Source organism: Dipodomys merriami, unplaced genomic scaffold (genome assembly GCF_024711535.1).
Source record: "Dipodomys merriami isolate MVZ:Mamm:240054 unplaced genomic scaffold, mDipMer1.0.p SCAF_31, whole genome shotgun sequence".
In the NCBI taxonomy this organism is placed as follows: Eukaryota; Metazoa; Chordata; class Mammalia; order Rodentia; family Heteromyidae; genus Dipodomys; species Dipodomys merriami.
In genome coordinates, this window is record NW_027204604.1 from 5,013,946 (window position 1) to 5,041,038 (window position 27,093).

A 27,093-nucleotide genomic window follows, 5' to 3' on the forward strand; every position below is an offset into this window, starting at 1 on the left:
CTAGATGAGCAAAAAAGCTCAGAAATAGTGCCCCGGCCCTGAGGTCAAGCCCTAGAAGTGGCAACAAAAAAAAAAAAAAAAAATACTTTTAAAAGTATTGCAAAGATTTCTTATTAATACATCATCTATTTCCACTAAAGTCAATTTCTAAATTACTTTACAATATAGCCCTGTGCCTATGGATTTTCATAGTTTAACTTGTTTTCCATTTACCAGTGAACGGTTCACTCTTACCAGCTTGGATAAAAGATAACCAAGACTATACTAAGTTTAGGACATTCAATGTATAGTGAGTTCTAATCCAGAAGTTTCAGATCTAGACAGTTTTGCATGAAAATAGCATTTTTTAGTTATTTGTGAACCTTCTTATGTGCTTAAAAATTAAAATATACTTGTAAAGATTGGGGGGTTTTGTGGGAAGAGTGATAGGTAGGACTGGGGTTTGAACTCAGACCTATACTTGCTAGGCAGGTATTCTGCTGATCCAAATCTCCAGCCCCTTTTTTGTACTGCTGATTTTTCAGATGAGGTCTCACTTCTTGCCTAAACACATACCTGGATTATGATGTGCCTGTTTTAGGCTTGCCACCATAGCTAGGAAGATAAAGACTATATCCCTTCCGTTGAGATGTAGTCTCACTGGATTTTCTATCTAAGCTGGCCTTGAATCACAATCCTGGTCTCAGCTTCCTAAGTGGCTAGTATTACAGAGACTTGAGCCACTAGCATCCAGCTGTAAGTTGCTTAATTTGCATCTTTGAAAGAGCTTCTGACTGCCAGTGCTTTCTCTTTGGCATGAAAGTAGTCCCATCTCACTCAGATAGAAATGAACAGCTCACTACTCAGCTCAGCTCAGTGAATGGCAGGTCCCAAGCCAACAGATTCTGCTTCTCTGTCTGTCACTCGCTCTCTCAGATGGAATCCTCATGATCCAGTCCATGTTCATTCTCTCTGAAGTGGTCAAGCAGCCTTCCCCAATGTACTATTTGGCCCTCTAAAACAACTAGTCATCTTAATTGTCACTGTTTTACATAGGGCTTATTAACCTGACCATGGACTTATTTCTATGGGTTTTTCCTCATGATCCCTGGGACAAACCCTCAATGCTGAAAATATAGCTAATTGCAGGTAGATATCTCACATGTGTAAGATCTCATGCTTAAAACTTCCCATCTTGAGGTCCAATCATTCTTTGGAGATTCCCTGCTCCCTTTAAATAGGGCCCACTGCTGACATCTCTGGAAGAATGGGCTTACGGGGGCCACAGGAGGTCCCTCCTCTTTTTTTTTTTTTTTTGGTTTGGTTTTGATTTTTGTTTTTTCGGTAGGTTGCGGGGCTTGAACTCTGGGTTTGGGTGCTGTCCCTGCACTCTTCAGCTCAAGGCGAGCACTCCACCGCTTGAGCCACAGCGCCACTTCCGGTTTTCTAGTGGTTTATTGGAGTCTCACAGACTTTCGGACTTTCCTGCCCGGGATGGCTTTGAACTGTAATCCTCAGATCTCAGCCTCCTGAGTAGTTATGATTACAGGTGTGAGCCACCGGCACCGGGCTTGGTCCCTCCTCTTAAGTGGACAGCTGAAGGGATCACAGTGTTCCTGTATGAGTCAGACTTTTGTTTCAGTCCCAGTCTTAAGCCCACTAATAGGGAGAGAGCCTAGTATACTTACAGGCCAGTCACGTTTAAAGAGTCTTTATGTGTCTTGTTTGGCCAAAAGCCTAAAATGAAATGTTTTATCTCTCTGCTTAAGATTCATCTTTCAGCTAATTTGCAACACTGTCCCTGAAAGCACACTCCCCATACGTTAACATCAGCCTTACGAGGCACATGCTGCTAGAAAGGTAAGTCAACTTCTTGCCTCCCTGGTGGGCTCTACTTTAGAAAATTCAGCCATAAAAAGCTCATCTGCCAATAGATAAGCCTGAAGCACTTCTATGTACTCCTTGGCTTTAGAATAGGATTAAATGCAGGCCATTTCCTACAGCAGTTATGACTTCCACACTACCTTTTTGGTGCTGTCACTATGGAAGCACAGATTTCTTATCCAAATATAAACTAGATTTGTATTAGCTGACTTAAGCTGGTGCCGACTTTAATGATCTATGTGTGACAGAGTCAGTGGTTCCTCAATATCCAGGCTCATATTCTTTATTGACCCCACCCCTGATTTAGCAGAGCAAATGGTGCTTGACTACAAACTACATTTCCCAGCCTCCCTGCAGCCAGGTGTGGCCTTGGGTTAATTTGTAGCCAATGAGATTAAGGAAAGTATGGAGTAACATTCAGAACACCGCTTCAAAAGACAACTGGAAGATGCCATTTATCTCTTCCTTTCCTCTTTGTTTTTCCTTGTCTTTGTGCATTCCTCCTAAAGAGAATGTGAAAGGGATGGGGGAAGCTCTGACCTCCAGGAGGTCACTAAAGACAGCACAAGAGGGAATAGCCTTGGGATTATAGGCCTGTACCACTGTACCAGCTAGGGAATCACCCTTATAGTAACCCTGTAACCCTGTAATCTATGCAGGGCTAAAATCTTGAGATCTCATACTCTCCCTGAAAACAATTCCTGAGCTTATCAAGAGAATCATTTGTTTCATAATCCTTGTAGCACCTACCAATTGACTCACCCTAGATTCTGAACATGTGTATATATGCCTATGCATGTGTGTATAGTATATATTGGAGACTGAACCTAGGGCCTTAAACATGCTTTCTATTACTAAGCTAGCTATAGTCTTCTTTTTTTTTTTTACCCTCAGTATAGGAACTTGAAGTCTGAGACTTGCTCTGTTGGTCAGCTGGAACTCTACCATTTGAGCCATACCTCTACTTCTAGCTCTTGGCTGGTTAATTAGAGATAAGATCTCTTGGATTTGTCTGCTCAGACTAGTTTTGAATGGTAATTCTCAGATCTCAGCCTCCTGAATAGCTAGAATTAATAGGTGTGAGCCACTGGTGCCTGACTTCAGCTTTGCTTTCACCCCCCCCCCCCCCCCAGGCCTTGGCAGCAGCTTCCTCAGCATCAGATCACACCCATATGAAAATACTGCCAGTAAGAAGCTAGCTTAGTATTGTTCCTGAAGTGTTGGAGTCCATCTGACCTGCCTGGCCTTTTTTTCTGTCTGCCCTGTGCCTAGCAATACCTTCTGAGACGTCTGTGCAGGCCAGGATACAGGGTCAAGAATGGCATCTGCTTGCCCACTTGTCCTGTCGTGAGGCCTCAGTGCGATAGAAGCCACTTTTTGGCTACTCACTGGTTTTTCTCATAGGAAAAATTCTGTTTCTCAGGACTAGAGCCCCTCATACCTGAGAAACAGAATTTTCTCCACACTCCTTTGCATTCCTTAGACTTCACCCTTTTAGCTGTGTTCTGCTATTGGCACATCTGAAAATAGAGAAGGTTTAATTTGGGAGTCTTTGGCCTCCTTTTTCTAGACCTTTGCTTAGCATTTCCATCCATTCCCCTTGTGCTTCTTGGGTGCCCGGAAATTGCCATTATAAATAGCTTTTATTATTAGGTGCTTACATTGTGCCAGACATTGTGCTAAATAGAAGGTTTACATTGACACTCAGCCCTTTTGGGAAAGAGCGAGCACTGAGGTCAGGGGACTTGCCCAAACCAAAGTTGCACTGTTAGCAAGAATTGATCCTCAGAATCTAGGGCCCAAGGCTGGTGCTGGTGGCTCATGCCTATATCCTAGCTATACTAGAGGCTGAGATCTAAGGGTCAAGGTTCAAAGCCAGCCAGGGCAGGAAAAGTCCATGAGACTCCTATCTCTAGTTAACCATAAAATGCCAGATGTGGAGCTGTGGCTCAAGTGGTAGAGGAGCTCTAGCGTTGAGCAAAAAAGCCCAGGCCCCAAGTTCAAGTCCCAGTACCAGTGCGACCACACACACACACACACACACACACACACCAAGAATCTAGGGCCCATGACTTTAACTACAGTGCCTCCATCCTCTCACACCCTAATTAAGGTATGTTCACTTATCTGAGACCACCATGGTCTCCCCTGCCTCTACACCCTGATCATGCTGCCCGTACTTTGAAATGTCTTTCCCTATGTCTTGTCTTCAAGTCCAACCCATGGCACCAAGTACCATGCAGCATTTTCTAATTTCTGACACTCAAAATCCAGTACTTACTAAGTGTTGTTTCTACTGACCACCATCCATGGGTCTGTCCCAGAAACTAAATAAGGGCAGGACGCAAGTACATTCATCTATGAATCCCACTACTGAATACCTACCATTCAATGAATAGTTGAGGTCTCTGATAGGTAAATGGAAGATTGGGCTTCATACGCTACTATGATCATGGACTACTTTAAGTGCTAAGCCAAGAACTCGTGTTACTTTGCCAATTTTAAGAGTTAACAAAAAGAGGTTTTTGTTTGTTTACATACAAATTTTAACTGAATGTGGTTCTGTCATGACAGATAGCTCGTAGGCTCCCAAAGCAGAGACAAGGTTTTCTTCTTCCTCATGGTCCCCAACCCACTTAGGTATCTAGAAGCAGGCGGGGTAGGGTAGGGGTAAATTCTGGCAGAAAGCAAACAAAGCTGAGAATCCTGGTGGATAGTGAAGAAGATGAAACCCTTTCACAGCAACAATGGCTGTAGTTTCTGGCATGGCAAAGGGCCGCACCTGCCCCAGGGCCCAGCTAGAAAGCGTGCTCAGTAGCCAGCTCATGTCAGGGCCAGGGCTGGCTGAGCTATTGGGCATGCAGAAACTTCTTCCCAGTGCTCCCTAATTTATAATTAGAACCTTGCCAGGGGGTTATTTTTAAGGAACACAGGCACCAAGATGATGATTCAACCAGGTCTGCGCTTGCCCAGATCCTCTCATCAGATCCTGGGCTATTATTTTACACTGAACAACGCATTTCTCCAAGCCCCTCTGAGTCCAAACAAGGGCAAAGAAAGCAAAGGATTTTTCTCTCCTGGGCTTTTGAACAGCACTCTGGAGGAAGAGGGGTAGAAGAGTCTAAATTTCCTTTGAGTCACTTTGTGGGAAGAATAAGACCTCCTCTCTCAGCACACAAGGGTGATGCCAAACGTGTCCATTGTCATGGAGCCAGAGTGAGCTAGGGTAAACTGCTGCCCATCCAGTATCTCCCTACCTTTAACCCTAATTTCAGATCTGTACCCCAGGAGCCAACTGGACCCAGGCTGTGAGGGGGAGGTAGGCTGGGAGGAAAGCACCATGGGTACGTGCTATAGAAAGTCCCCCCTTCACAGTGAGTGCATCAGGTGCTTCATGCACAGAAGCAACCTCTGCGCTAGATGCTGCCAGTAGCCACTGAAGCCACAAAAAGCCTTGGAGCCAGAAAAGGATGGCAGCATCTTAAGGACTACAGTAATACATCACTGCACCTTGAGGCTGAAACACAAGTTGGTGTGTGTGTCTGTGTAAGGGTTTAAGCTACTGTAATCCCAGCTCCTTGGGAGGTAGAGAACAGGAGGATTGTAGTTCAAGACCAACCCAAGCAAAAAGTTTGAGAGAACACTCCCCCCTCCCCCCCAACCATCTCAACCAGGTGTGGTGCCTGTCATTGTAGCTATATAGAAGCATCAGTAGGGGATGGTGATCCAGGTCTGCCTCGGGGGAAAGGTAAGACCATACCAAAAAATTGAAAGAAGGAAAAGGGGTAGATGCCTAAGTACACAGTGCCTGCCTAGCAAGTGCCACGAAGCCCTGAGTTCAAATTCCCAGTACTGCCAAAGAAAATAAAAACTGAAGAGGAAAAAAGCTTCTAGGGCCCTCCAGAACCCCCAGCCTCCCCTCTGCCCAGTTGGCAGTAAACACACACCCTCACACTCACACCAGGATCGGCCAATTGCTGGTGGTCCGGGTAAGAGACCTCTCTTGCCAACTCCGGCAGGAATTAGGGCAAGGCAAGCAGGCCCCAAGTTAGTATTTGGGCCTACTGGGAAGGCCACTGAGGCAAAGTAGGAGAGAGCAGTTAGGTAGAGGAGACGTTCATTCACACCTGTCACCCTCATTCAAGGCCAGTCTCATTCCTCCCTCACATTCTTTGTCTCCAGGATGGCAGCACAGCGGACAGGGCCCACAGATGACAGTTGCTATGTAAACCGAGAGACTTTGCCAAAACAGATTCCGCTCCAAAGAGATTCTCCTGCCCTGGGTCCTTCCGTCCCTCAAGCCCTCCCCAGGCAGAAGGCTCTGGCCAACATCCAAGAGCCACAGGCCACTGTTTGAGATTCCGGGGCACCACTGGCAGGCTCTGATGTCACCTCTCCTTTCCTTCCATGAGTCAGAACCTCTCAGCTCTAGAAACCATGATCTTGTCTGACCCGCAAGGCTCAGACCAGCTCTTGGCTCCCTCGGCCCTACATAATCTTTCCTGACAAGGCCCACCATTCCATCTTGGTTTCTTCAAGCAGCCCTGGGGTCTCTGAGCAACAGGGAGCGAGTGAGGGAAGCCAGGGGAGTAGAAATAGCTCATTCTCATCAGCTGAGAGGCTTGCTTTTCCTTCCATAGCCTTCCTATTTTTCTTTCTCTTTTCTAAATTCCCCTCTACCTTTCACACTAAAGGAACATTTCTCTGGGGAGTTTTTCTTGCTTAGGATCCAAGGATAATGACTTCTTTGACCTCATTCATTGTATCTTAGATGCAGTAAGGCCATGGCATCAGACTTTCTCCCTGTGACGTCATTAAACAGCCTCTGCTCACTCATCCAGATGCCTGGGCATGCATAACCCTTCCTGACAGAAAGGAGCAGGAGTTTGTCCAGCTTGTAGCCCTGTAGGGAAGGGAAATTTTATCTTGAAGTGGGGTTTACTAACCTCTGGAACTCTGAGGGGCTCCAGCAGCGTAAGCTACCATGAAGATAATGATGGAGGAAAAAAGAAAGATAAAGCACAAAAGCTGGGTGCTGATGGATTATGCCTACAAGGACTTCAGACCACAAATGTGCTTCTCAATAGGTGTTCCTTCCTCCTTTCCTGTTCTAGGGTTTGAACTTAGAGGCTGGTACTCTACCCCTCGAACCACACCTCCAGCCCTGATTGTTGCTGCTGGTTTGGGGGATGGAGTCTCGAGGACTTCTATGCCCAGGCCAACTTTGTACTTCAGTTCTCTAGGTCTTGGTCTCCTAAGTACCAGGTGGTTTTATTTTGAGACAGATTCTCACTATGTTGCCCAGGCTGGTCTCTTAACTTACAAGCTGAAGCCATCCTCTCACCCTGACCTCCTGAGCAGCCCTGCACCACCTCCCCAAGCTCCCACACTCCTAGCCTTGCTCTTCAGTGGAGACCTACTGGGGATGGAGGCCCAGAGTTAGAAAACAGTTGGTTTGAATTCACAGAAAGGCTTTGGAACAGGAGATGAAACCTCAGTCTTCATCTCCCTACCTTTTAAGAGTCATGAGGGAGCCAGGTACCAGTAGCTCATGCCTATAATCCTAGCAACTCAGGAGACTGAAATCTGAGGTTCATGGTTCAAAGCCACCTTAGGCAGGAAAGTCTATGAATCTTCTATCTCCAATTACTCAGAAAAAAAAAAAAAAAAAACAATCAGAAATGGAGCTGTGGTTCACGTGATAGAACAGTAGCCTGGAGCAAAATCTAAGCTCAAGGACAATACCCAGGTCCTGAGTTCAAGCCCTAGGAGCAGCACCAAAAAAAGAGAGAGAGAGAGAGAGAAGAAGAAGAAAAAGAAAGAGAAGAAGGAAGAGAAAGAAGAGGAGGAAGAAGAAGAGGAAGAGGAAGAAGAAGAAGAAGAAGAAGAAGAAGAAGAAGAAGAAGAAGAAGAAGAAGAAGAAGAAGAAGAGGAAGAGGAAGAGGAAGAGGAAGAGGGAAGGAGGAAGGAGGAAGAGGAGGAAAAGGAAAAGGACCACAGCTGGCTGCCAGTGGCTCACCCCTGTAATCCTAGCTACTCAGGAGACTGAGATCTGAGGATCATGGTTCAAAGCTAGCCCAGGCAAGAAAGTCTGTGAGCCTCTTATCTCCATAAAACCAGAAGTGGCACTGTGGCTCATTGGTGGAGCGCTCACCTTGAGCTGAAGAGCTCAGGGACATACCCAGTTTCAAGCCCCATGACCAACAAAAATGAAAAAAGAAAAGAAAAGAATCACAGAGGGAAACATGACTATTCTGTGGGAAAATCGCTTGAAAAACTCCTAGGGAAAACCATAATCCTGGAGCTTGTTCTCATCCACATGTATCTGATAGGAGCTGCATGTTCATATCAAAGCAATTACTGTAACAAAAAGCTTGAAGTTAAAAAAAATAAATAAAAACTCCTAGGGCAGCAGAGGAAGAAAAGGAATGGGGGTAGAAGCAGGGGGAGCCCCATCCTGCTCTGGAAATTTGATCCTAATTGACTCTGGTGAAGTCATCTCTTGCCTCCCACTCAACTGACTCTTGTGTCAACCCGGTGACACGGATCCTCCTTTCGGAAGGGATTATTCAGACAAGTGCAAAAGTGCGACAGAATTCAGGGCTGGAAGTAGCTCCAGCTGTAACGAGGAGGAGGAACGGGGACAGAAAGCCACTAAAATTATCCAGTCAGGGGCCAGAGCCCTACCACTGATGAGCCTCTGGCCTGTTACAAGAGGCCCATCAGCCTTTTTTTGCCTGCTGGGCTACTCCCGAGTTTCCTGCTGGTACCCAACACATTTAGAAATGACCTGCTGGCCACATGTGATACTAAAATAACAGCACAGGGATGGTGTCACCGATCCTTTACTGGTGCTGACAGACCCACAATAGGTTTCCTGGACTGGTGCAATTACTGGGTCATAACCATACTTGGCCCTTTCTCCTGGATATGTAGGAAGCAGCTCAAATTCCACAGTCTAAACTCAAACTTGCCCTTGTCCTACACGTTCCCCAGTCCACCACCAGCTGCCACCACTAGTCTTTTGACATCGTCCTGACTTTTGTCTTCACACCAATCCTAGTATCTTTCCCTGGTTAAAAACCTCATGTGTCCCTGACTGCAAAGTCCTCATGGGTCTAAGTGAAATGGATCCAACTAGAATGCTTCTTAAAAACTAGCTGCAGCCATTCTGCACATGACTCTTGGGAGGGGGGAAGTGGTTCATCTTCATAGGATGCTTGACCCTAGCTGAAGATGGGGAGCTCCTTGCACTGCATAAGAGGAAAGAGGACTCACGACTTGTCTCGTCTGCCAAGCCTTCTTGAGGGGCTTGCTTGTCTCCTCCGAGGGGACAGGGATTTTCCCCGGCTTCTCACTTGGGTCGGTGAGTGGGCACTTGCAGGTTTCAAGATCTACAGAAGAGATGAAGAGTGATTCACATAGTTCCTTAGAAATCCCCCACCCCACCCTTCCATTTTCCCACCACATAGCATCCTAGCTCTCAGTTCATCCATAATCTTGTGGTTTAGAAAGCACTGAGCAGGGGCTGGGGACATGGCTCAGTAGTAGAATGCCTGTCTAGATCAAATCTCCTCTCATTCCTCCTGTGAAAAATAAAAAATAAAAATAAAGGATGGCACAGAACAGGAACAATTCTGCCCTGGAAAAGGCAAGGATACTACTTTTCTAGAGGATGATCACACTGAGATGAGCCCAGTGCTTCAGTTTTCTGGTGCTATGTTACTTGCTTAGAAGTTTCTCTCCTCAAGAGGGCAAAGTCTCATCTATATGGCCTCCCAAACCAGCCTCCTGTGATTCTCCTATCTCACACACAGGCAGTATGGTCTCAATTTATCAAAACTTGCACTCCAGGTTCCTGCAGAATGAAAAGTTCCTGGGTGCTAAACATAACCTAGCCTGAAGTCAGCAGACCCCTGTCCCCTGGGTCTTCAATGTGCATCAGCTTTCTCTTAGCAGTTTGGCAAGGCCTGGAAGTCACAGGAGCAAGCCTGTATTGTGTCACTGTGGAGGTAAAAAGATCTACATGAGGCTAGCTTAGTGAAAGTTCTCGCCTGCAGTAGTGACTCCAGGTTTGAATTTTATGTCAAGGGCTTTGCAGCTTAGAAGTCAGACGAGCAGGGGCTGGGAAGGTGGCTCAGTGGTAGAGCGCCTGCCTTCCATGCCTGAGGCCCTGGGTTCGATTCCCCAGCACCACATAATCAAAAAGAAAAAAAGCCGGAAGTGGCGCGTGGCTCAAGTGGTAGAGCGCTAGCCTTGAGCTGAAGAGCTGAGGGACAGCGCCCAGGCCCAGAGTTCAAGCCCCACTACCGGGACCCCCCCCCCAAAAAAAAGCAGTCAGACCAGCAATACAATGTGACTCTGAAATAGATCCTAAAGCAGAGAAGCCACCCATCCTGGTTTTCCAGAGCCTTTTCTTGTTTTAGTACTGAGATGCTCATGTTCTGGGAAGCCCCTCATGCACTTTGCAATGATTGGTCATCCTACTGTAAAGACAAAACAGACAGAACTGGAGGTCCAGTTCAAAAGAACTACCATTTTAGATCTGACACTGAAGAAGGAATTGAGGACCAAGACATTTCTTTAATTATAATGTCTAAGTTTGTATTGGCTGTTGGATTTGAAGTTCAGCTATTTCTCAGGATCCTCACAGGGGATTGGTTCCAGGAACCCCTCATGGATGCCCAACTCCAAGGATGCTAAAGTCTCTTATCAAAAATGATGTAGTCTTTGTATATAACTTATGCCCTCCTGTATTCTTTAAAGCCTGTCTAGACCAACTGCAAGACAACACCAAGTAAATCCCATCTAAGTCATTGTCATACTGTACTATTTACGGAACAATAACAAGAAAAACAGCCTGTACATATTTACTACAGCTGCAATTATTTTTAATCCAAAGTTGGCTGAAATTGTGAAGATAGAAAGGTGAGAAGAAAGATTTAAGAATAAATGACTTGGGCCAGGTACCGGTGGCTCACACCTGTTAATCCTAGCTACTCAGGAGGATGAGATCTGAGGATCACGAATCAAAGTTCTCCTGGGCAGGAAAGTCTGTAAGACTCTTATCTCCAATTAACTACCAGAAAACCAGAAGTGGAGCTATGGCTCAAAGTGGTAGCATTCAGGGACAGCACCCAGGCCCTGAGTTCAAGCCCCAGTACCAACAAAAAATAATAATAATTACTTGGGACTTGGGGGAATGGAAAAAAGAGAAATAAGCTCTATTGGGTGATGTATATTATTAGTGGGAGGGATGAATATGGTCAAAATATGCAACCATCAAAATAGAATAATGAAACCTATTGAAATTGTTTTGGGAAGGGAGGAGATGGGAGATGACAAGCCTTAGATGGAGTGAGACTGGAATATATTATAATTGTGTGGCTATGTAACAGTGAAATCCCTCTGCATAGTTAATATAAACTAATCATAATAATAATGTGGCATATTTTTCACTTTAATAGGGTGACCACTAAACAAGAAGAGCCAAAGAAATGTAGGACCTGGAGCAAGAAAGAGAGGGAAGGAGAGAGAGAAATGGAGAGAGAGCTCTCACAGATCACTTATTTGTTGACCCAGTACCTACCTTCATTCTCATATCCCTGGCATATTTCTCCAACTCCTTCTTGATGTCAGCCCTCAACATCTTTGAGACATTGAGGACAAGCTGCTTCCACTCAATAGGCTGGAAGCTATGAGGCTCGTGGGGGACATAAAGCCCAATCTTGACCTTCTTGACTGTGTGCAGGTATTTCTTGTAGGAGTCTTCAAAGTCAAAGACAAGGTCACTCAGAGTCCGAAAGGTCAATGGCTTGTCCATCAGCTCAGCCCTTCGGCTCATGCCCAGTGAGCCATAGTGGCCATTATAATAAATTCCCAGCACAACATGGTAAAAGTAGTTTCCTGAGAAGTAGGTTTTAAAGCTGATGGGGAATCGCTCGATGGAAGGCTGTCCATTGGTTAAGTATCTTAAACAATCTTAGTCAAGGAAAACACTAAAGGCCTTGAAAAGAACTTGAGCTGTAGGAAGGGACAGAATCTCCCAGGGATGCCCTGAGGAGCCACATCTAACCTGTCCAGATGAATCCTTTTCTAAGACATTCGCTTGAGATCTCAGTGTTCACTGCTGGATGCATACTGAAACTAAATGAACAAGGACAAAGGGAAAACAAGCTATCTTCTTCAATTATTAAATGCAAAAAAAAAAACAGTTACAAGTCACTTTTTCCTTATTTTTCTACAAGATACTGGGAGCTTTTGTTGTTGGATTTTTTTTTTTTTTGAGTCAGGGTCTCTCTATATAACCCAAGCCAGTCAAACTCACGATCCTCCTTCCTAAACCTCCAGGCTACCTTACCCTTTAGGTTTTGGTTGAACTGCAGTTTGAGCTCAGGGTCCCACACTTGTCTGGCAAGCATTCTGTCACTTGGCCCAAACCTCCAACCCTTTCACTTTAGGTTGGTTTTTGCCTGAGCCACAATGGCACAATCCCAGATGTATGCCCAACTGTCCAACTTTACTTCTTTGTTTCTTTCTCTTCTCTCTCCCTCTGTCCTTCCTTCCTTTCCTTCCTTCCTTTTTTTGTACATTCAAAAAATGGGCTCGGACTGTTGTATGTGGAAATACCAGGACTTGAAGGCCTATGAGATGGCCCAGTAGAGAAATGAAACCCAGAACCAAGGCTATATAGAGATGTGAAGCATATGCTGACTGATGATCGGGAGGAGAAGAGGCGGAAAGAGTCACATGTGCACCTCATTGGCAGGAGCCTGGGGTAGCACGAGAAAACGGCCTCCATACCAAAACCCAAGGCTGCTGCTCCATCCCAACCCACATCATTCAACTTCTCTCCACTCGCCAGCCCATGTGCATTTGGTAGCAGCCTCTTAACCAGCATCTTGGCTTTGACCCAGCACATAGCATTATAAATGTTCTTAATATCCCTGAACCCAACATTTGTAATGGTTGCAATGGTTTACTACATGTTTACTACAATAAAAGAAAAGAAAAACAATTATAGGCTGTGAGAGAGGCAAACCCAGCATTCTTTAGCAGAAATGGAGGAACATCCGGGCTGTGGACCATATATGGCCATGAAACTATTTGATATAGGATGGGTCAGACGTGCAAGGCTTCTCTTTGGCTGCCCCTGGACTGTCCACTTGAATTGAATAATTTGTATGGCTTGAAAAATAATGTTATAAATATTCAGATGGCGGCCTTTGGCAGGGAAAAGTTTCCTCACTCCTACTAGGACTGTAATATGGGCATCTGTCCTAGGGGACAAGTATAGTCAGCCAGGTCCCAAGTCACTCCTCTCTAGGATTTAATTCTATCATCACAGCCATCAGTAAAGCCTTGGGGCCTGGCAAAGGAAGGAAGAGAGAGGAAGGACAAGCGTAGGAAGTAGCCTGAGTTTTTCTAGGGAGAGGAGAGCAACAGCACCCAAAGTCCATGGAAAATGAGCCAACACCCAGATTTCTGGAGGAAATGATAACCTGCTTCTCATGATGTACCTGTTGCTTTCATAAACCATGCTACTATGAGAAAGGCTTACCATGGTCAACAAACCCTTTCAAAATAAGTGCCATCATTGAGAAAATAACTTGAAGCCAAACATCTATGTATCCAGAATGTAAGTGTGCAAGACAGGGTTTATCACAGACAAATCCCACACTCTGGGCTGAAGTGAAAAGAAGGAGCGAGGAAGGAGGTGAATGGATGGAGCTTCCACACAGCCAGACTGACCAGATTCAAGAAACTCCCAAGGCACTGCTTGTTGCCTAGGACCCATGACAGAGGAGGTCGCAAGTCATCCTTCACTGTCCACGAGGGGACACAAGGATGCTGACACAGAGCAAAGAGAAGGCAAAGATGCTGCGACTTAAATGTAGGTCTGTGTCCAAGACTCAGGTTTCCCTGAGTTCAGCAGTGTGTGCTGCATCTCCCCCACTCTCCCTGCCCTCTTCTACAAAGTCACATGGGTAAGAACAAAGGAAAACCAACAGCACAAACCCAGAGGCAGGGTCACTGATCTGTTCTCCACAATCCCCAAAGGTCGTGGCTAAAACCAGTGACATGATGCTTAGATGTATAAAACTGTGCAGAACAAGATGACCTATATATGTCTGAGTACATTCGGATGTCCAGCAGCAAAGCAACTGAAGTTAGCTCATCTACCCAGCAAAGGGCCTGGGCTTATGTTCTTTGATTTCCACCAGCAGATCCCTGGGCTGTTCAAGCCATTAAACTTGCAAGAGTCCCTGCTAAACAGCTGTGGCTGATTCCTGCCACTCAAGAGTTAAGGCCCTCCCTGAGCCATCTGTTGCCAGACCCCAGCCCTGACCTCCTGCTGAGCTCCCCAGATACAAGTTTCTTCTCCTTTGTGAGAAGCAGAGAAAAGAGAGGGAGGAGGGGGAGAGAGGGCCTTCAATAAGGCTTAAGTGTCCACTTTTCAAGCACCTGTGAACTGTCTTATTCTATACCAGGCCTTTGAGTGCTCTACAGAAGCAGAAAGGAGCAGAAATTTCCTGTGCCATGGAAATGTCTAGCAGTAGTATGTGAGAAGCCCTGGGTGCCACCTTAGAGAACACACACACACACACTAGCAGTAGTATGTGAGAAGCCCTGGGTGCCACCTTAGAGAACACACACACACACACACACACACACACACACACACACACACACACACACACACACACACACACACACACACACACACACACACACACACACACACACACACACACACACACACACACACACACACACCATAAAACCCTACAAAGTATTTGGGACTTGAACTCTAGCTCAGTGATAAGAGTGCTTGGGTAACATGCATGAGACTCTGGGTTCAATCCCCAGCAACTCAAAAAACCAAACACAAAAACAATAAAAAAGAAACTGCTCAGGAGATCAAGAAAATAGACTAGACACCTCTACTTTTCCCAGTCTAACTCTCAACCATGTATCCTACCATTGTGGTTGTAACTCCTTTGTCTCCTGGTTTTCCTTCTACCTCTTTGAGTTTCCTTCCTAAGTCTTTCTTCATGGGCTCTTTATATCTAACTGGAATTACTCCGATTTCATCTTTGATCAGCTTCACCTCTTCCTGAACAGGAAGCACACCTCCCCCATTCTCACAACCCTCCCCAGCCACTCACAATTTTGCATTTCCTGCACAGATTCATGTCAGCCCTACACTGCAAATATTCCATCCCGACATCCCAAATTCAATAAGCCAAATTCATTATAGTCCAACTCAATTCATACCCCCATAAGTCTGATCCTCCCCTTTAAGTCCTTCTCTTGGGCTGTGGCACTATTAGTGCAAGCAAGGAGTGGAAGGCCACCTCCTTCCCCTTTTAACTCTTCAACTCACATCATTCCACAGTAACACTGATAGGTCTCCTTCCCTTCCCTCCACCTTTACTGTTACCTTCACAAGTCAAGTCTCCAGTAACGAATCTGTCACCTCTCTGTCACCCTCATTTCTCCAACCCATCTTCAACAGAGACTGTGGCCAAGTCAGGAAATCTGTATTTGTTAACTTATCAACTCCAGTATCCAGTTGGTCTCTAAGTCCTATTCACTCAATCTGCTTGACATCTCAAGAACACCCTCTCAAATCCACACCCATGGCCAGGGCCATGCTTCAAACATCACCATCCTCTTCTGTAAGAGCTTCGGATGGGCTTTGAAGAGGCAGTACCACCTTTCCCCAATCTATCTTCTTTGGTCTGTCCTTTAGAAAGCTTCTCTCTAAAGAGTACATCTGACCCTACCACTCCTCTGCTTCACAGCGTCCACAGTCCCCCACGTCCTTTAGGAAAAGGTCTCTCCTTAACACAGTAGTCACACATCCAACTTGTTCCACCTGGGACTATCTTCAAAGCTCAGATCTCGCTGTTTTACTTTGGCCACTCTCTCTTCCACCCACCCATTCCAGGAGACTTGGAGTTTCTCTGCTCTTCTATCCAGTCATGTTTAATTGCCATCACCACCAATAAGGGACTCATCTCAGTTGTTCTGAGCAATACTCCTTCCAAGCCAAAAAGCCAGAAAATGGAACAGAAAGTAGGAGAGAGATTAGCCCGTTATGTCAGCTGTAACTCATCAAGATATACTTCCAGTGTTTGGTCTCTCCCATAATCTACTCTTACATGTCTCCTGAAGATGGATTTGCATGCCAGACCACTTCCCCAAAAGTAACTTTCTTGGGGCAATGTCAGATTAATACCAGGAAGAGCTCTAAGAGCTCCCGGTGACTGGTGAATCTGTGTGGTCACTGGCTTGATGGCTGATCCTGACAGATGCTACAGCTAACATGGTAAAGTAATTTTGGTACAATAAAATAGGAATTCCAGCAGAGTTTGACACTTTCCAAGGAGCATCATTTCTGTGGATGTAGGACACTATAGACACACCCATCCTCACAGTACAGTCACCATGTGTGCAGTAAACTTAAGCACACATAACTAAAGGATACATGCCCAGGATGACAGCCTCAAGGCATTTGATAGGCAATGATTCACGGGTCATTTCTTTTGCTGTTTCCATTAACCTGTAGGAGAGAGCACAAGAGAGAACCTCAGGCCTTATTTAGTTGTACAATTAGCCATCTATCTGTCAGTCATCAGCATGCCTGTCTCCACATTTGGCATCATGCAGAAATATAGAGGGAGAAGGGAGACCTTGCTTCATAGGAATACACAAAAGCATATCTGCACTTGGCTAAACTAAAATCCTCAATTTTCCACTCTACTCTCCAAGACATACTTCCTAGAGAGAGCACCAGTGTTCCAAAGCATCCTCCCATTGCCCATAGACCAGGGGAGCCTACAACGGAACCAATAAAGGAGGCCTCATAGTCTTTTGCTTAGTCAAAAGGGCCCAATCCTCAATCCCACCTCTAACCTGGTCCTGGACACCCCCTCCTTCTCTCCCCTATATAAACCAGGATCTTTGAGCACTAGGACATAAGGTTAAGAGGGAAGAGGTAATTAGCATCTCTCAGGTAGGAGAGAGGTCATCTGGCCCACATATCATGCACCACTTACCCACTAAGCGGTCTCATTTTCCTAATTTCAAAGAACTGGGTCCCCGTATGATTGTATCTGTGTGAGGTATGTAAAGGGAAAATGACAGAAAATTCCAAAAGTCCCAGTCATCTAGCAAAGGAAAACATTCACCATCATGTCTCAAAGGGGTAAGGAATGAGGTGTTTTGCAAAAGTGGCCAGGACCCAGAAGATAGCTCTTCCTCTAACTCCTCACTGTCCTTCCCAAGAATTCTGATTTCTTTTTTTTTTTTTTTTTTGCCAGTTGCGGGGGCCTGAACTCTGGGCCTGAGCACTGTCCCTCAGCTTTTCAGCTCAAGGCGAGCACTCTACCACTTGAGCCACAGCCACTTCTGGTTTTTTCTGCTTATGTGGTGCTGAGGAATCGAACCCAGGGCTTCATGCATGCAAGGCAAGCACTCTATCACTGAGCCACCTTCCTAGCCCAAGAATTCTGATTTCTAATTGAGGTCCCCAAAGTACCTTGAACCTTTATGAAAGCTTTTGTCAATCTGTTCTGTATTATGGTTAGTTGAATGCATGTCTTAATTCATCTACAACTATGAGCTCTTTGAGAGTTGGGACCATCCTTTATTATCTTTAGAATACCTATAAAACCTGGAAGAAGCCACAAGTTGGCATCTATTATTAATAGATAAGAAATAAGTGAATGAATGGATGGATGGAAAGATTAATAAATGAGTAAAAAGATGGATGGACAGATGGAAATGATGGATGGATGGATAGATGGAAGGATGGATGGATGGATGGGATGGATAGAAAGATAGATAAACAATAGTAAGGTTTTTCAACAGCAGACTCCACAGAAGAACTTACTGTGGAAACATCATTTCATGGACTGACACTTGACTAATTTGCAAAGATGGCACCACTATGAACATCTTGAATTTGATTGATTGCCCAGTTCTCTGGGACTGGCAGGCCTTCACCAGGTCATTCTGAGATTCCCTGATGCCTTGTTTTCTGACATGGGATCTTGATTTTCTGAGCTTAATGAAAAGTTGCTTTGTGTGCTTTGTGCTTTTGTCTCAAACAAAATCCTATAGAAAAAAAAATGCCTGTTGAGACTGGAGATGTAGCTTAGTAGTGGTGTTTGTCTAGTAGTGGCTCTGGAATTGATCCCAAATATACAAGAAAACCAGAACAAAAGCAACCACAGCAAAGTGCCTGTTGGGAGGGTACTAGTGAAGCATGAGCTTGCGTGGCCAGAGCTGCTGCAGTCCAGGCCGGGTGCATGAGATTTGCTGCGCCCCACATTTTTTGAGCCTACTACAGGACTCCAAACTCCCCCAGCGCCGACATGGGTATAGGTAACTTCCATCCCCAGGGCTCAACACGTTAATTCTAGGCACACCCTAGAGATTGCGCTTTCAGGCAATGATTCTTAAACCTGGATGCTACTCAGAATCCTCCACCTCAAATTACCGAATTGAAGGCTCCAGGGTAAGATCCAGGGCATGATACTGACTGTAAGACTATTAACAATACAAGCTGTGAGCCAGATACCAGTGGCTCATGCCTGTATCTACTCAGGAGGCTGACAGCTGAGGATCAAGGTTCAAAGCCAGCCTGGGAAGTCTGTGAGACTCTTCTTTCCAAATCAGTAGAGTTACAAAGAAATTAAACGCATCAGGTCAGAAGGCAGAAGAAAGTGCCTATCCTCTGCGTCCCTAAGTAATGACTCCAAAGGCCCGGTGATTGCCAGCAGCATAGTACCCACAGTTTCCCTGTGCTTGCTCAGTGATGTAGGCCAACGACCACTGTAATGGGTCAGAGGAAAGGATGATTAAAAACCAGATCCTTTCAAAGATGGAAAACGTGGCTACCCCTATGTTCCTACTGTACTGTCTGTGTGAGCTCTACAATTGATCTAACCTTGACCACAAACAGTCTGAGGACCCCGGAGAAGGATGGGACCAATCTGGCTAGCCCCAACTCAGCCTGAGCCCCACAGTTTCTCAGCAAGGTCACCAGGCTGGGTTTCTGGGGAGAGTCAAAGACAGTAGCAGGTGGGTCTCTTCAGCTCATGAGAGGTCAGGGGCCAAGTCCAACAAGTGAGGAGAAAGTAGAACAGTAAAGAAGAAGAGGGAGAGTGAAAAAAGATATTCAGTAGAGAAGAAGAGTTAAGGAACAAGGATGTTCAAGAGGAAGGAAGTGGAAGAGAAAACCAGAGGAAGAGGACACTGCTGGGAGAACACAGGAAAGGTCAGAGGGGAAGGAAAAGAAGCCAGAGGCACTAAAGGCAGACCACCTGCCTCACTTCCCCCTTTCTGCCCTCGCCTTCACTCTGTTTGAGGGGAGAAAGGCCTGGTAGATGCAATGACATCCTTCATTATTGCTGTTTCCAGGCTCTCACCCAAGAATCTCTCTCCATGCCTGGCTTCACCAACCTTAGAGAATGTTGGATGCTTGGCTGGGGACAGACAGACATGCCATTAAGCTTGCAATCAGCATGCCTACCCCTCCCAGGTCTGCTCAGATCCTGGCTGGAAGGATACTGTAGAGTCTTCATGTAATTCTGGATTGCCTGGAGCCAATCTGGGATGGTCATTGATAGTCTGTAGTTTGGAACCTGGGGTATGGAAGGCTGTGAAGAAATAGAGAGATCTTTTTTTTTTTATCAAGGAGGTACTCTGGGCACAGCACTAAAACCACCAGGGGTGCCTGCTTCACCGGATCTTCTCAGAATGGTTGGTTCTTCATCAAAGCTCCCCGTCTGAACTCCCACCAGACACCCGGTATTTGGGGAGAGGTTTCTTGTGGTTTTTTAGGTATTGCCTCTCTCATGGGAGTTGAAGTGCTTCTTTAGTCCTAGAACCAAGTCCTATAGATCTTGGCCTACAATGGACAGAGAGGTAGTGTATACCTTGAATTCTCCTATTTTTATTGCATGACACATTTTGGTGCGTGGTTAACAATGTGCAACCTTCCATTGTATGTGCTCTGCTCTAGGCATCATTTGCACAGGATACAAGGCCAATGATGCCCTGGAAACATTGCATCATGGAGCTTTGGGGCACCATGTCTTCCTGCAGTGGCCACTGGGTCCCTTCCCTAAATGGATTAGAAATGATTCCTCTTCTTTCCTTGGCTCTCTGCAGCTCCTCAGACTCAGGAGGTAAGGCTCTTACTCTTTTACCCCTCAGCGCAGCCAGGTCAACTTTAATTTCTACTCTGCCTCTTGGTCCACACTAAGCCAAACCACTCCATGATTTGATTTCCCTTTGTTGTGTGTATATTTGTTTGAGCTTTTCTGTTCTGCATGTGCTTATTCCTCCCTTATGTTTCTCAGTCTCCCGACCTCGTGTCTGTGAGATGAGTCACTGGTGACAGAGTAGCTTAGCGTCTGTGGAGCTAGGAGGGAGATTCCTCCAAGCATTATTAGCCTCTTAGGGAACAGCAGAAAGAGCTCAAAGGAAGATTAGCCCTTTCCTTGGGGAAAACAGGGCCAGGGAGCCCCCGCCCCCAGGATTAGTCATTAGAGAGATAGGAAGGGAAGCTGATGAGACTTGGGGGACAGCCCTGGACAGCTTGGTGGGCAGCAAAAAACAGATGCTGCCTCAGTATGTTCCTGGCTCTCTCACTGGCTCTCCAGGCACAAACCTTTCGAGTAAGCTGAGGGCAAGCTGCCCTGGGCACGGGCAGAAGGCTTTTCATACCTATACCCCTCAGGCCGTTCTTTGACCTGCTTTCCTCTCAGTGCCTCTAGCCCACCACGGCTTTGAGACGTCTCAATTCACAGCAGCTACCACTTCCCTTCAGTGAAAGAGAAACGAGTCACACTTGCTACATCAAGGCGTGTGTGTGTGTGTGTGTGTGTGTGTGTGTGTGTGTGTGTGTGTGTGTGTGTGTACGCGCGACCGTGAATGTGGCTGTGTGGGTGACACACAGGCACAACTGTTCTGCAAGCCATGCTTTCTTTATAACACCTCAACACAAATAAATCACATTTCTGGCTGGGAGAGTCATGGGAGCAAATGTTCACACTGGAACATTCTTCTCACCAAAATGACTTTACACCACACACACACACACACACACACACACACACACACACACACACAATGTGTCTTTGTATTTCTACCCTCAAAATGTAATAATTATCAAGCTTATCTTGATATTGCAGTAATATCCACAGACGGGTCTACCTATACCTGGAATTCTGTGTAAGAAGGTGCCAGAAATTTCACAGACAGAAGAGAAGACAGATGGGAACAAATACCTTACCACTATCTCTCTATAGGCAGGTTCAGGAGGACAAGAAGCAGAGAGGGAGTACAGGAAAGAAAGGAGGAAGAAATTTCAGCTTATTAAGCTATGCATGGTGCTACACAGAAAGGTGCTTGAATCTACTTAAGAAAAAACTTGGTAAGTGTGGGAAATTTGAAGGGCGCACAGCTTGCCCTGCATAGCCAATAACTAGGTTCAGGGCCTGCTGAGGGTCCAACCACCGCATTAGTTCAACTCCCCTCAAGGTCATAGGGTCTACAGGACAGATAGTGGGGAGGGGAGGAGAGTAAGGCAGCTGCTGGTTCTCAGAATAGCAACCCAACGGCGCCCAAGGGCTTTATAAAACAGCTGCACAGTTACCTCAGCCTGGCTGTGAGCAGAGCAATGGAAATGTGGCCACATTTGCTCCCAGCTGGGAGGCCAAATGTATACATTCCCCACTCGTGGCTGCAGTAAGGAGAGGAGCAAAGGATGATGTCATCGGCTACAACTCGCCCTGACTGGGCTCAGATGAGGGAGCTTTGGACCAATGCCTTAGGCTGCCAGTGTTCCTACTGGTGGGCTTCTTGGAGCATTATGAGGAGACACACAGAGACAGGTTCTAATCCCTGCTCTGTCTTCTACCTCAGTGAAGCTACATAACCCTTCTAGGCCTCTATTTTCTTCTTGATAAAATAGGAATAACACCACCTACTTCAGGTCTCCCAGCTGTGAAAAATCGGAGACTGCTGTATTAAAGCAGGCAGAGTAGAGCCTGGCACACAGGAGATTAATAGGTGGAGGTTGTGTTGCTACTCCTTGCCAACTGTGTCAGAGGTCTAAGACCAGAAAGGCCCCAATGGCTTCCATTCCCTTTCCAAGAACTGGAAATCAGACTCAGCAAGAGTCCTGAGTTCCTGGACACTTAACTCCAGAGCTTCACATGCTAATGGAATTTAGAACATCGACTTCCCCCTGGGGACATGTGGTGATGGTGAATTAATATCCTTAATTTCTGAAGAATTCATACAAAGGAAAGTCTTGAGGCCTCAATGCCTCTCCAAAGGTAGGAACAATCCAAGTTGTTTCATCTATGGATGGATAAAACAAATAAACAAAATGTGATATACACACATCATGGAATATTAGCCTTAAAAAGGAAGAACATTTGGGGACAGGCTAACCTGTGGATGCATCATAACCATATTTTGCTAAGTGAAATACACCTATCATAAAAGGGCACATATTGTACAATTCCTGTTCAATGAGACTCCTAGAGTTGTCAGTTTCATAGAGACAGAATGGGCTGGGAAGGTGGCTCAGTGGTAGAGCGCTTGCCTTGCATGCATGAGGCCCTGGGTTCAATTCCTCTGCACCACATAAGCAAAAAGAAAAAAAGCCGGAAGTGGCGCTGTGGCTCAAGTGGTAGAGTGCTAGCCTTGAGCTGAAGAGCTGAGGGACAGCGCCCAAGTCTAGAGTTCAGGCCCCACAACCGGACCCCCCCCCCAAAAAAAAAAAAACTTAAGCATAGAGACAGAAAGTTGCAAGGACAGTTGCAAGAACAGTTGCCAAGGGGACCAGGCAAAGAGTAGCTTATGGAGTTAGTGCTTAATTTGAACAAGTGTCAGGGAAGGAAAGGTCCTAGAGAAGGATGGTGGTATAACAAGCACAGAAATGTGAATGTCCTCAGGTCATAGAATTCAATCACTGTGACAAAATACCTGCGATAACAACTTATAAAGAGGAAAGGTTATATCATAGCTTCAGAGATTTCAGCCAATGGTCACTTGATCCTATTGCCTTTTGGCCTCTAGTTGGCAAACAGCCAGAGTGTATAGTAGGTGAGACTCATTCACCTGATGGTGGCCAGGAAGCAAAGGGGGAGACAGGAAGGACTCAATGTTCCCAATACCCACTTCAAGGACACAGTTAATGACCTAACATCTTTTTCTTGGCCCCATCTCTGAAAAATTACACCACCTCCCAACAGGCTGGGGACAAAGCCTTCCACACACATGGGCCTGGGGCAAGGGGGAGGGGGGAAGATATTGAAGAACTGAACTAGAGCAACTATACAATTTCAACTGGTTCAAACAATAAATTTAGTGTTTCGTGTGTTTTACTGTAACAAAGGAAGCAGCCACAAAATGACAATGAGTGACAGAATAAATGCAAAGAGCGAATACATATTTGAAAAAAAAATGTTCAAATCAAAATTTTAACGCAAACAAGAGCTACTGTAAAATAGCATTTCCCACTTTTTCAGCTGGTAAGGACATCCTGAAACACAGATAACCCAGTGCTGGCAAGATGCTTTCCTACAGTACTGAAGGGAACATAAATTGGTCTAGCCTTTTTAGGAAAAGCCCAGGATTACTCTTTTTCTTCTTCCCCATTGAATATCTCTCCTCAGGCTAGTTCCCTGTTGGATTTTACCAGTTACAACCTGAAACCCAACTTTGATTTTCTATGATCTTCTCTCTCAATGCTATCACCTTCTGCTACCTTCATCCCACCTTGCCAATAGTCTAGCTGACTGAAGTAGAATCCAGAAGGAACCTATGGGCCTATGACCAGAGGGAGGGGCCCAGCGAGGCTTACTGGGGAGGAAAGAAGAGGAAGGTGAGTGGGCAAGAAATGGTAGTTCAAGAGGAACAAGAATAACACAAAGCTACAGGTATAGCTCAAGTAGCGGTAGAGGGTTTGCCTATACAGCTTAAGACCTTTGGTCCAACCCCCAGTGCTACTTAAAAAAGAAAAAGATACCAGGCACCGGTCACTCACACCTATAATCCTACCTACACAAGGAGGCTGAGATCTTAGGATCATGGTTCAAAGCCAGCCCAGGCAGGAAAAAAATCTGTGAGACTCTTATCTCCGATTAACCACCAGAAAACCGGAAGTGGCACTGTGGCTCAAAATGGTAGAGCACTAGCCGTGAGCAAAAAAAAAAACCCAAGGATAGCACCCAGGCCCTGAGTTCAAGTCCCATGACTGACAAAAGGGAAAAGAAAAAATAAATAACTAAATAAAAGACAAATCGCAGGCAAGACTGTTGCGGCCACCCTATTCTTGCCAACCATGAATGGGCTGTCAGAAGAAAACAAGAGGGAAGGATGTGAGGAAGCACAGGTGTGTAACTGGCACTGCCATGCGGGAGAGAAGGGGTGGGCAGGCAAGGAGCCAGGGAGGCAGCAAGAGGCCCAGAAACTAGCAATCTGTGACAGGAACCAGGAGAAAGCAAAGTGCTTTGTTATCTCTGCTCTGAAAAATACACAGCACAGGCTCCAAACAAAGAACCCGCCCCACAACATGGGAGAAGCACCGAGCAGCACCCAGGAACCTGATACTGGCTCTGGGCACCCAAATCAGGGCCCTGGTATAGAGGTCCTCTCGCCAACTCAGGCTGAACAGGGTGGACAAGAACATTCCAGGCCTGGACAGGGGAAGGAGCTGCCCATGTGAACTTGCAGAGGGCAGGCTCTGTGTAGAGCCCTGCCTGCAGCAAAGTCTCGTCCCCGTCACTCACACATTTGCACCCAGGCATAGTGAAGAACTTTATGTGTGAATGTTTCCCAATTTGGAAGAAATGTGAGAATGAGAACCAATAAAACACTTAGAGTCTGCAAGAAACCAATGAATATTTCCTCCGGAATCTGTCCTGGGAGTGTGTGTGTGTGTGTGTGTGTGTGTGTGTCCCTCCCTGCACCTTTGTGTGTGTGTGTGTGTGTGTGTGTGTGTGTGTGTGTGTGTGTGTGTGTCCCTCCCTGCACCTTTTTTTCCAAGGTTACTTGATCCTGTTGCCTTCTGAACCTCTAGGTGGCACATAGCAAGAGTGTGTGGTAGACAAGGGCTCATGGGAGACGCTCACCTCAGGAGGCAAAGAGAGACAGAAAGGAGTCAACATCCCAATACTCCAAGGACACACCCTGATAACCCAAACCTCTTCCTCTAGGCCCCATCTCTGAAAGGTTCCATCACCTCTCAATTAGCTAGGGACTGAGTCTTCAACATACGGGCCATTGGGGGACATTAAAGATCCTAAGTAGAGCAACTGCACAACTCCAGCTCATTCAAACAGTAAATTCCATGTCACATATGTTTTACCACAACAAAGGAAAAGGTCACAAAAGGATGATTCACAACAGAATGGTGAATAAACAATTGAAACAATGTTCAAAGTAATAATACAAATGAAAGCTTCTGTAAAATATAATTTCCCACCTTTCCAGCTAGCAAGGACATTCTGAGATGCAGATACCACTGCTTGCAAGAATGCTTTCCTACAGGATGAAGGGAACATAAATTGGTGTGACCTTCTTAGGTCTTCTCTTCTGTACAAATTTCTCAGCAAGAGCTGATTTGGAGGAAGGTGAAGACTTGGCTACTGATGAAAGTCTACCAAGCTGAACACAGGAACAGCTCTTGCGTCTGAGAGATGGAGCCTCTAGACACAGGAACTTCTAGAATCATTTCTATGTCTGGGCCTAGGTTGAAGCCAACGTTTGGGGAAAGTGGGGGCCAAGGAGACGCCGTGATGGTATTAGAGGTAGAGAGCCGATGACTAAGATGCAATATAAAAGAAGGAAATATTTAAGTTTTTATTCAAATTCAAAAGTCCAACTGCTAACCTTTGGGTGGGAGAAATTCTGGCTGAGTAGCAGTTGTCATGTGACCCCTGGGTTACTATGAAAGTACAGTATGATAATACAGTACTGTATTAGAGAACAAATAATGTTTTATTTTGAGGCAGAGTCTTATATCCCAAGCTAGACTTGAACTCATGATCCTCCTGTCTCCACCTCCCAAGTGCCAGGATTACAGGCAGGTAGCCACTCTACTAGGCTAGGAATATTCTTGTTTAAGAACAGAATTCAGCTACAATACTGAACAAATCAGGTGCAGGTCTCAGAAGCAGAAGTTCTATGTGCTAAACTACTCAGACTAACAACTATCCTAGGCCAAGGAAGGAGTGTCCATTGGTCTGGGAACTGTGACATATAGGAAAGGGCGAAAGGTGGATACTGGTGGACAAAGAAGACCAAAGGAAGATGTAGAATGACAGAATGTCATGGTTCTGGGGGCTCATGATTTACTAGATTGCTAGACAGATCAGCATTAGAGATCCAGAGACTCACAGATCGAATGTTATGGGATTTTAGAATTAGAAAGAACATTGGCTAAAACCTGGACCATTCTCATCTCACAGATAAAAAATGCAAAGCTAGAGATCTGAAATGAATGACCTGACTGCAAAGCTAGATATAGCACAGAATTTACTACCTTGATTTCTATCATCAGAACAACATCTCATAGTATTCAAGATCATTTTGTAAGCAGCAAAGAAAGGTGATATGCTGTGTTCTGATTCAAAGAGCAACACCAAGAACAATGGTAAAATGTAATTGTGGGCATGTGTGTGTGTGTGTATGTGTGTGTGTGTGTGTGCGCGCGCGCACGCATGTGTGGTAGGTTACTAGTCTACAAAAAATGCTTCTAAAAGCAGAGCTGTGACTCAAGTGGTAGAGCATCAGCCTTGAGCAAAAAGGCTAAGCATGAGGCTCTAAGTTCAACCCCCACTATCTCTATACACACACATACAAAGTAAAAAGCTTCTCCACAATCAAATCTGGCTAGGCCTGGAATTGCCAGGGATGGTGAGCCTCTCACTGCCTGGCAGTCTTCAGGAAAAAGAGATTCAATACTAAGATTCCATAGTTCCCGTGTGGATAAAGGCTTCCACATACAAGGTTGGAAGAAGGCTGAAGACACCATTAGAGGCAGGAAGGGGCTGAGGATGTGAGTCAGAGAGGCAACACGGGTCAGTTGCCACACTATCCCCTGTCCCCAGTGGCCACCTCTTCCACATTTAAGGGCTTGGGCTGCTCATGTGAAAGTAAAGAAAAATTCTGAATTCACCACTGCAAACCAGAAAC

The 27,093-nt window shown here is 45.7% G+C and overlaps 2 protein-coding genes across 6 annotated transcripts in view; one reads left to right on the forward strand and one right to left on the reverse strand.

Moving 5' to 3' along the window:
• Angel2 (angel homolog 2) overlaps window positions 1-11,599 on the forward strand; it is a 36,907-nt gene extending 25,308 nt beyond the window's left edge. Inside the window, exons 9-10 of one of the 3 annotated variants that reach the window (XR_011376310.1) lie at window positions 1,749-1,839; window positions 11,331-11,599. Coding sequence is in view for 2 of the 3 variants with exons in the window: in XM_070041518.1 (XP_069897619.1) it covers window positions 1,749-1,765 (17 nt within the window). In the remaining variant the exon portion in view is untranslated. Of the gene's footprint in view, window positions 1-1,748; window positions 2,349-11,330 lie in introns of those variants that run through there. The other 2 variants (XM_070041519.1, XM_070041518.1) reach the window with 2 other exon arrangements.
• Vash2 (vasohibin 2) overlaps window positions 1-27,093 on the reverse strand; it is a 32,668-nt gene that overhangs the window by 4,235 nt on the left and 1,340 nt on the right. The window contains exons 2-7 of one of the 3 annotated variants that reach the window (XM_070041525.1): window positions 19,447-19,535; window positions 16,929-16,985; window positions 16,358-16,432; window positions 11,453-11,834; window positions 9,142-9,257; window positions 2,143-2,366 (exon numbers count right to left, since the gene is read on the reverse strand). In XM_070041525.1, the coding sequence (XP_069897626.1) occupies window positions 2,294-2,366; window positions 9,142-9,257; window positions 11,453-11,834; window positions 16,358-16,432; window positions 16,929-16,985; window positions 19,447-19,535 (792 nt within the window). In that variant the 3' untranslated portion in view covers window positions 2,143-2,293. Of the gene's footprint in view, window positions 1-2,142; window positions 2,367-9,141; window positions 9,258-11,452; window positions 11,835-16,357; window positions 16,433-16,928; window positions 16,986-19,446; window positions 19,536-27,093 lie in introns of those variants that run through there. The other 2 variants (XM_070041524.1, XM_070041526.1) reach the window with 2 other exon arrangements.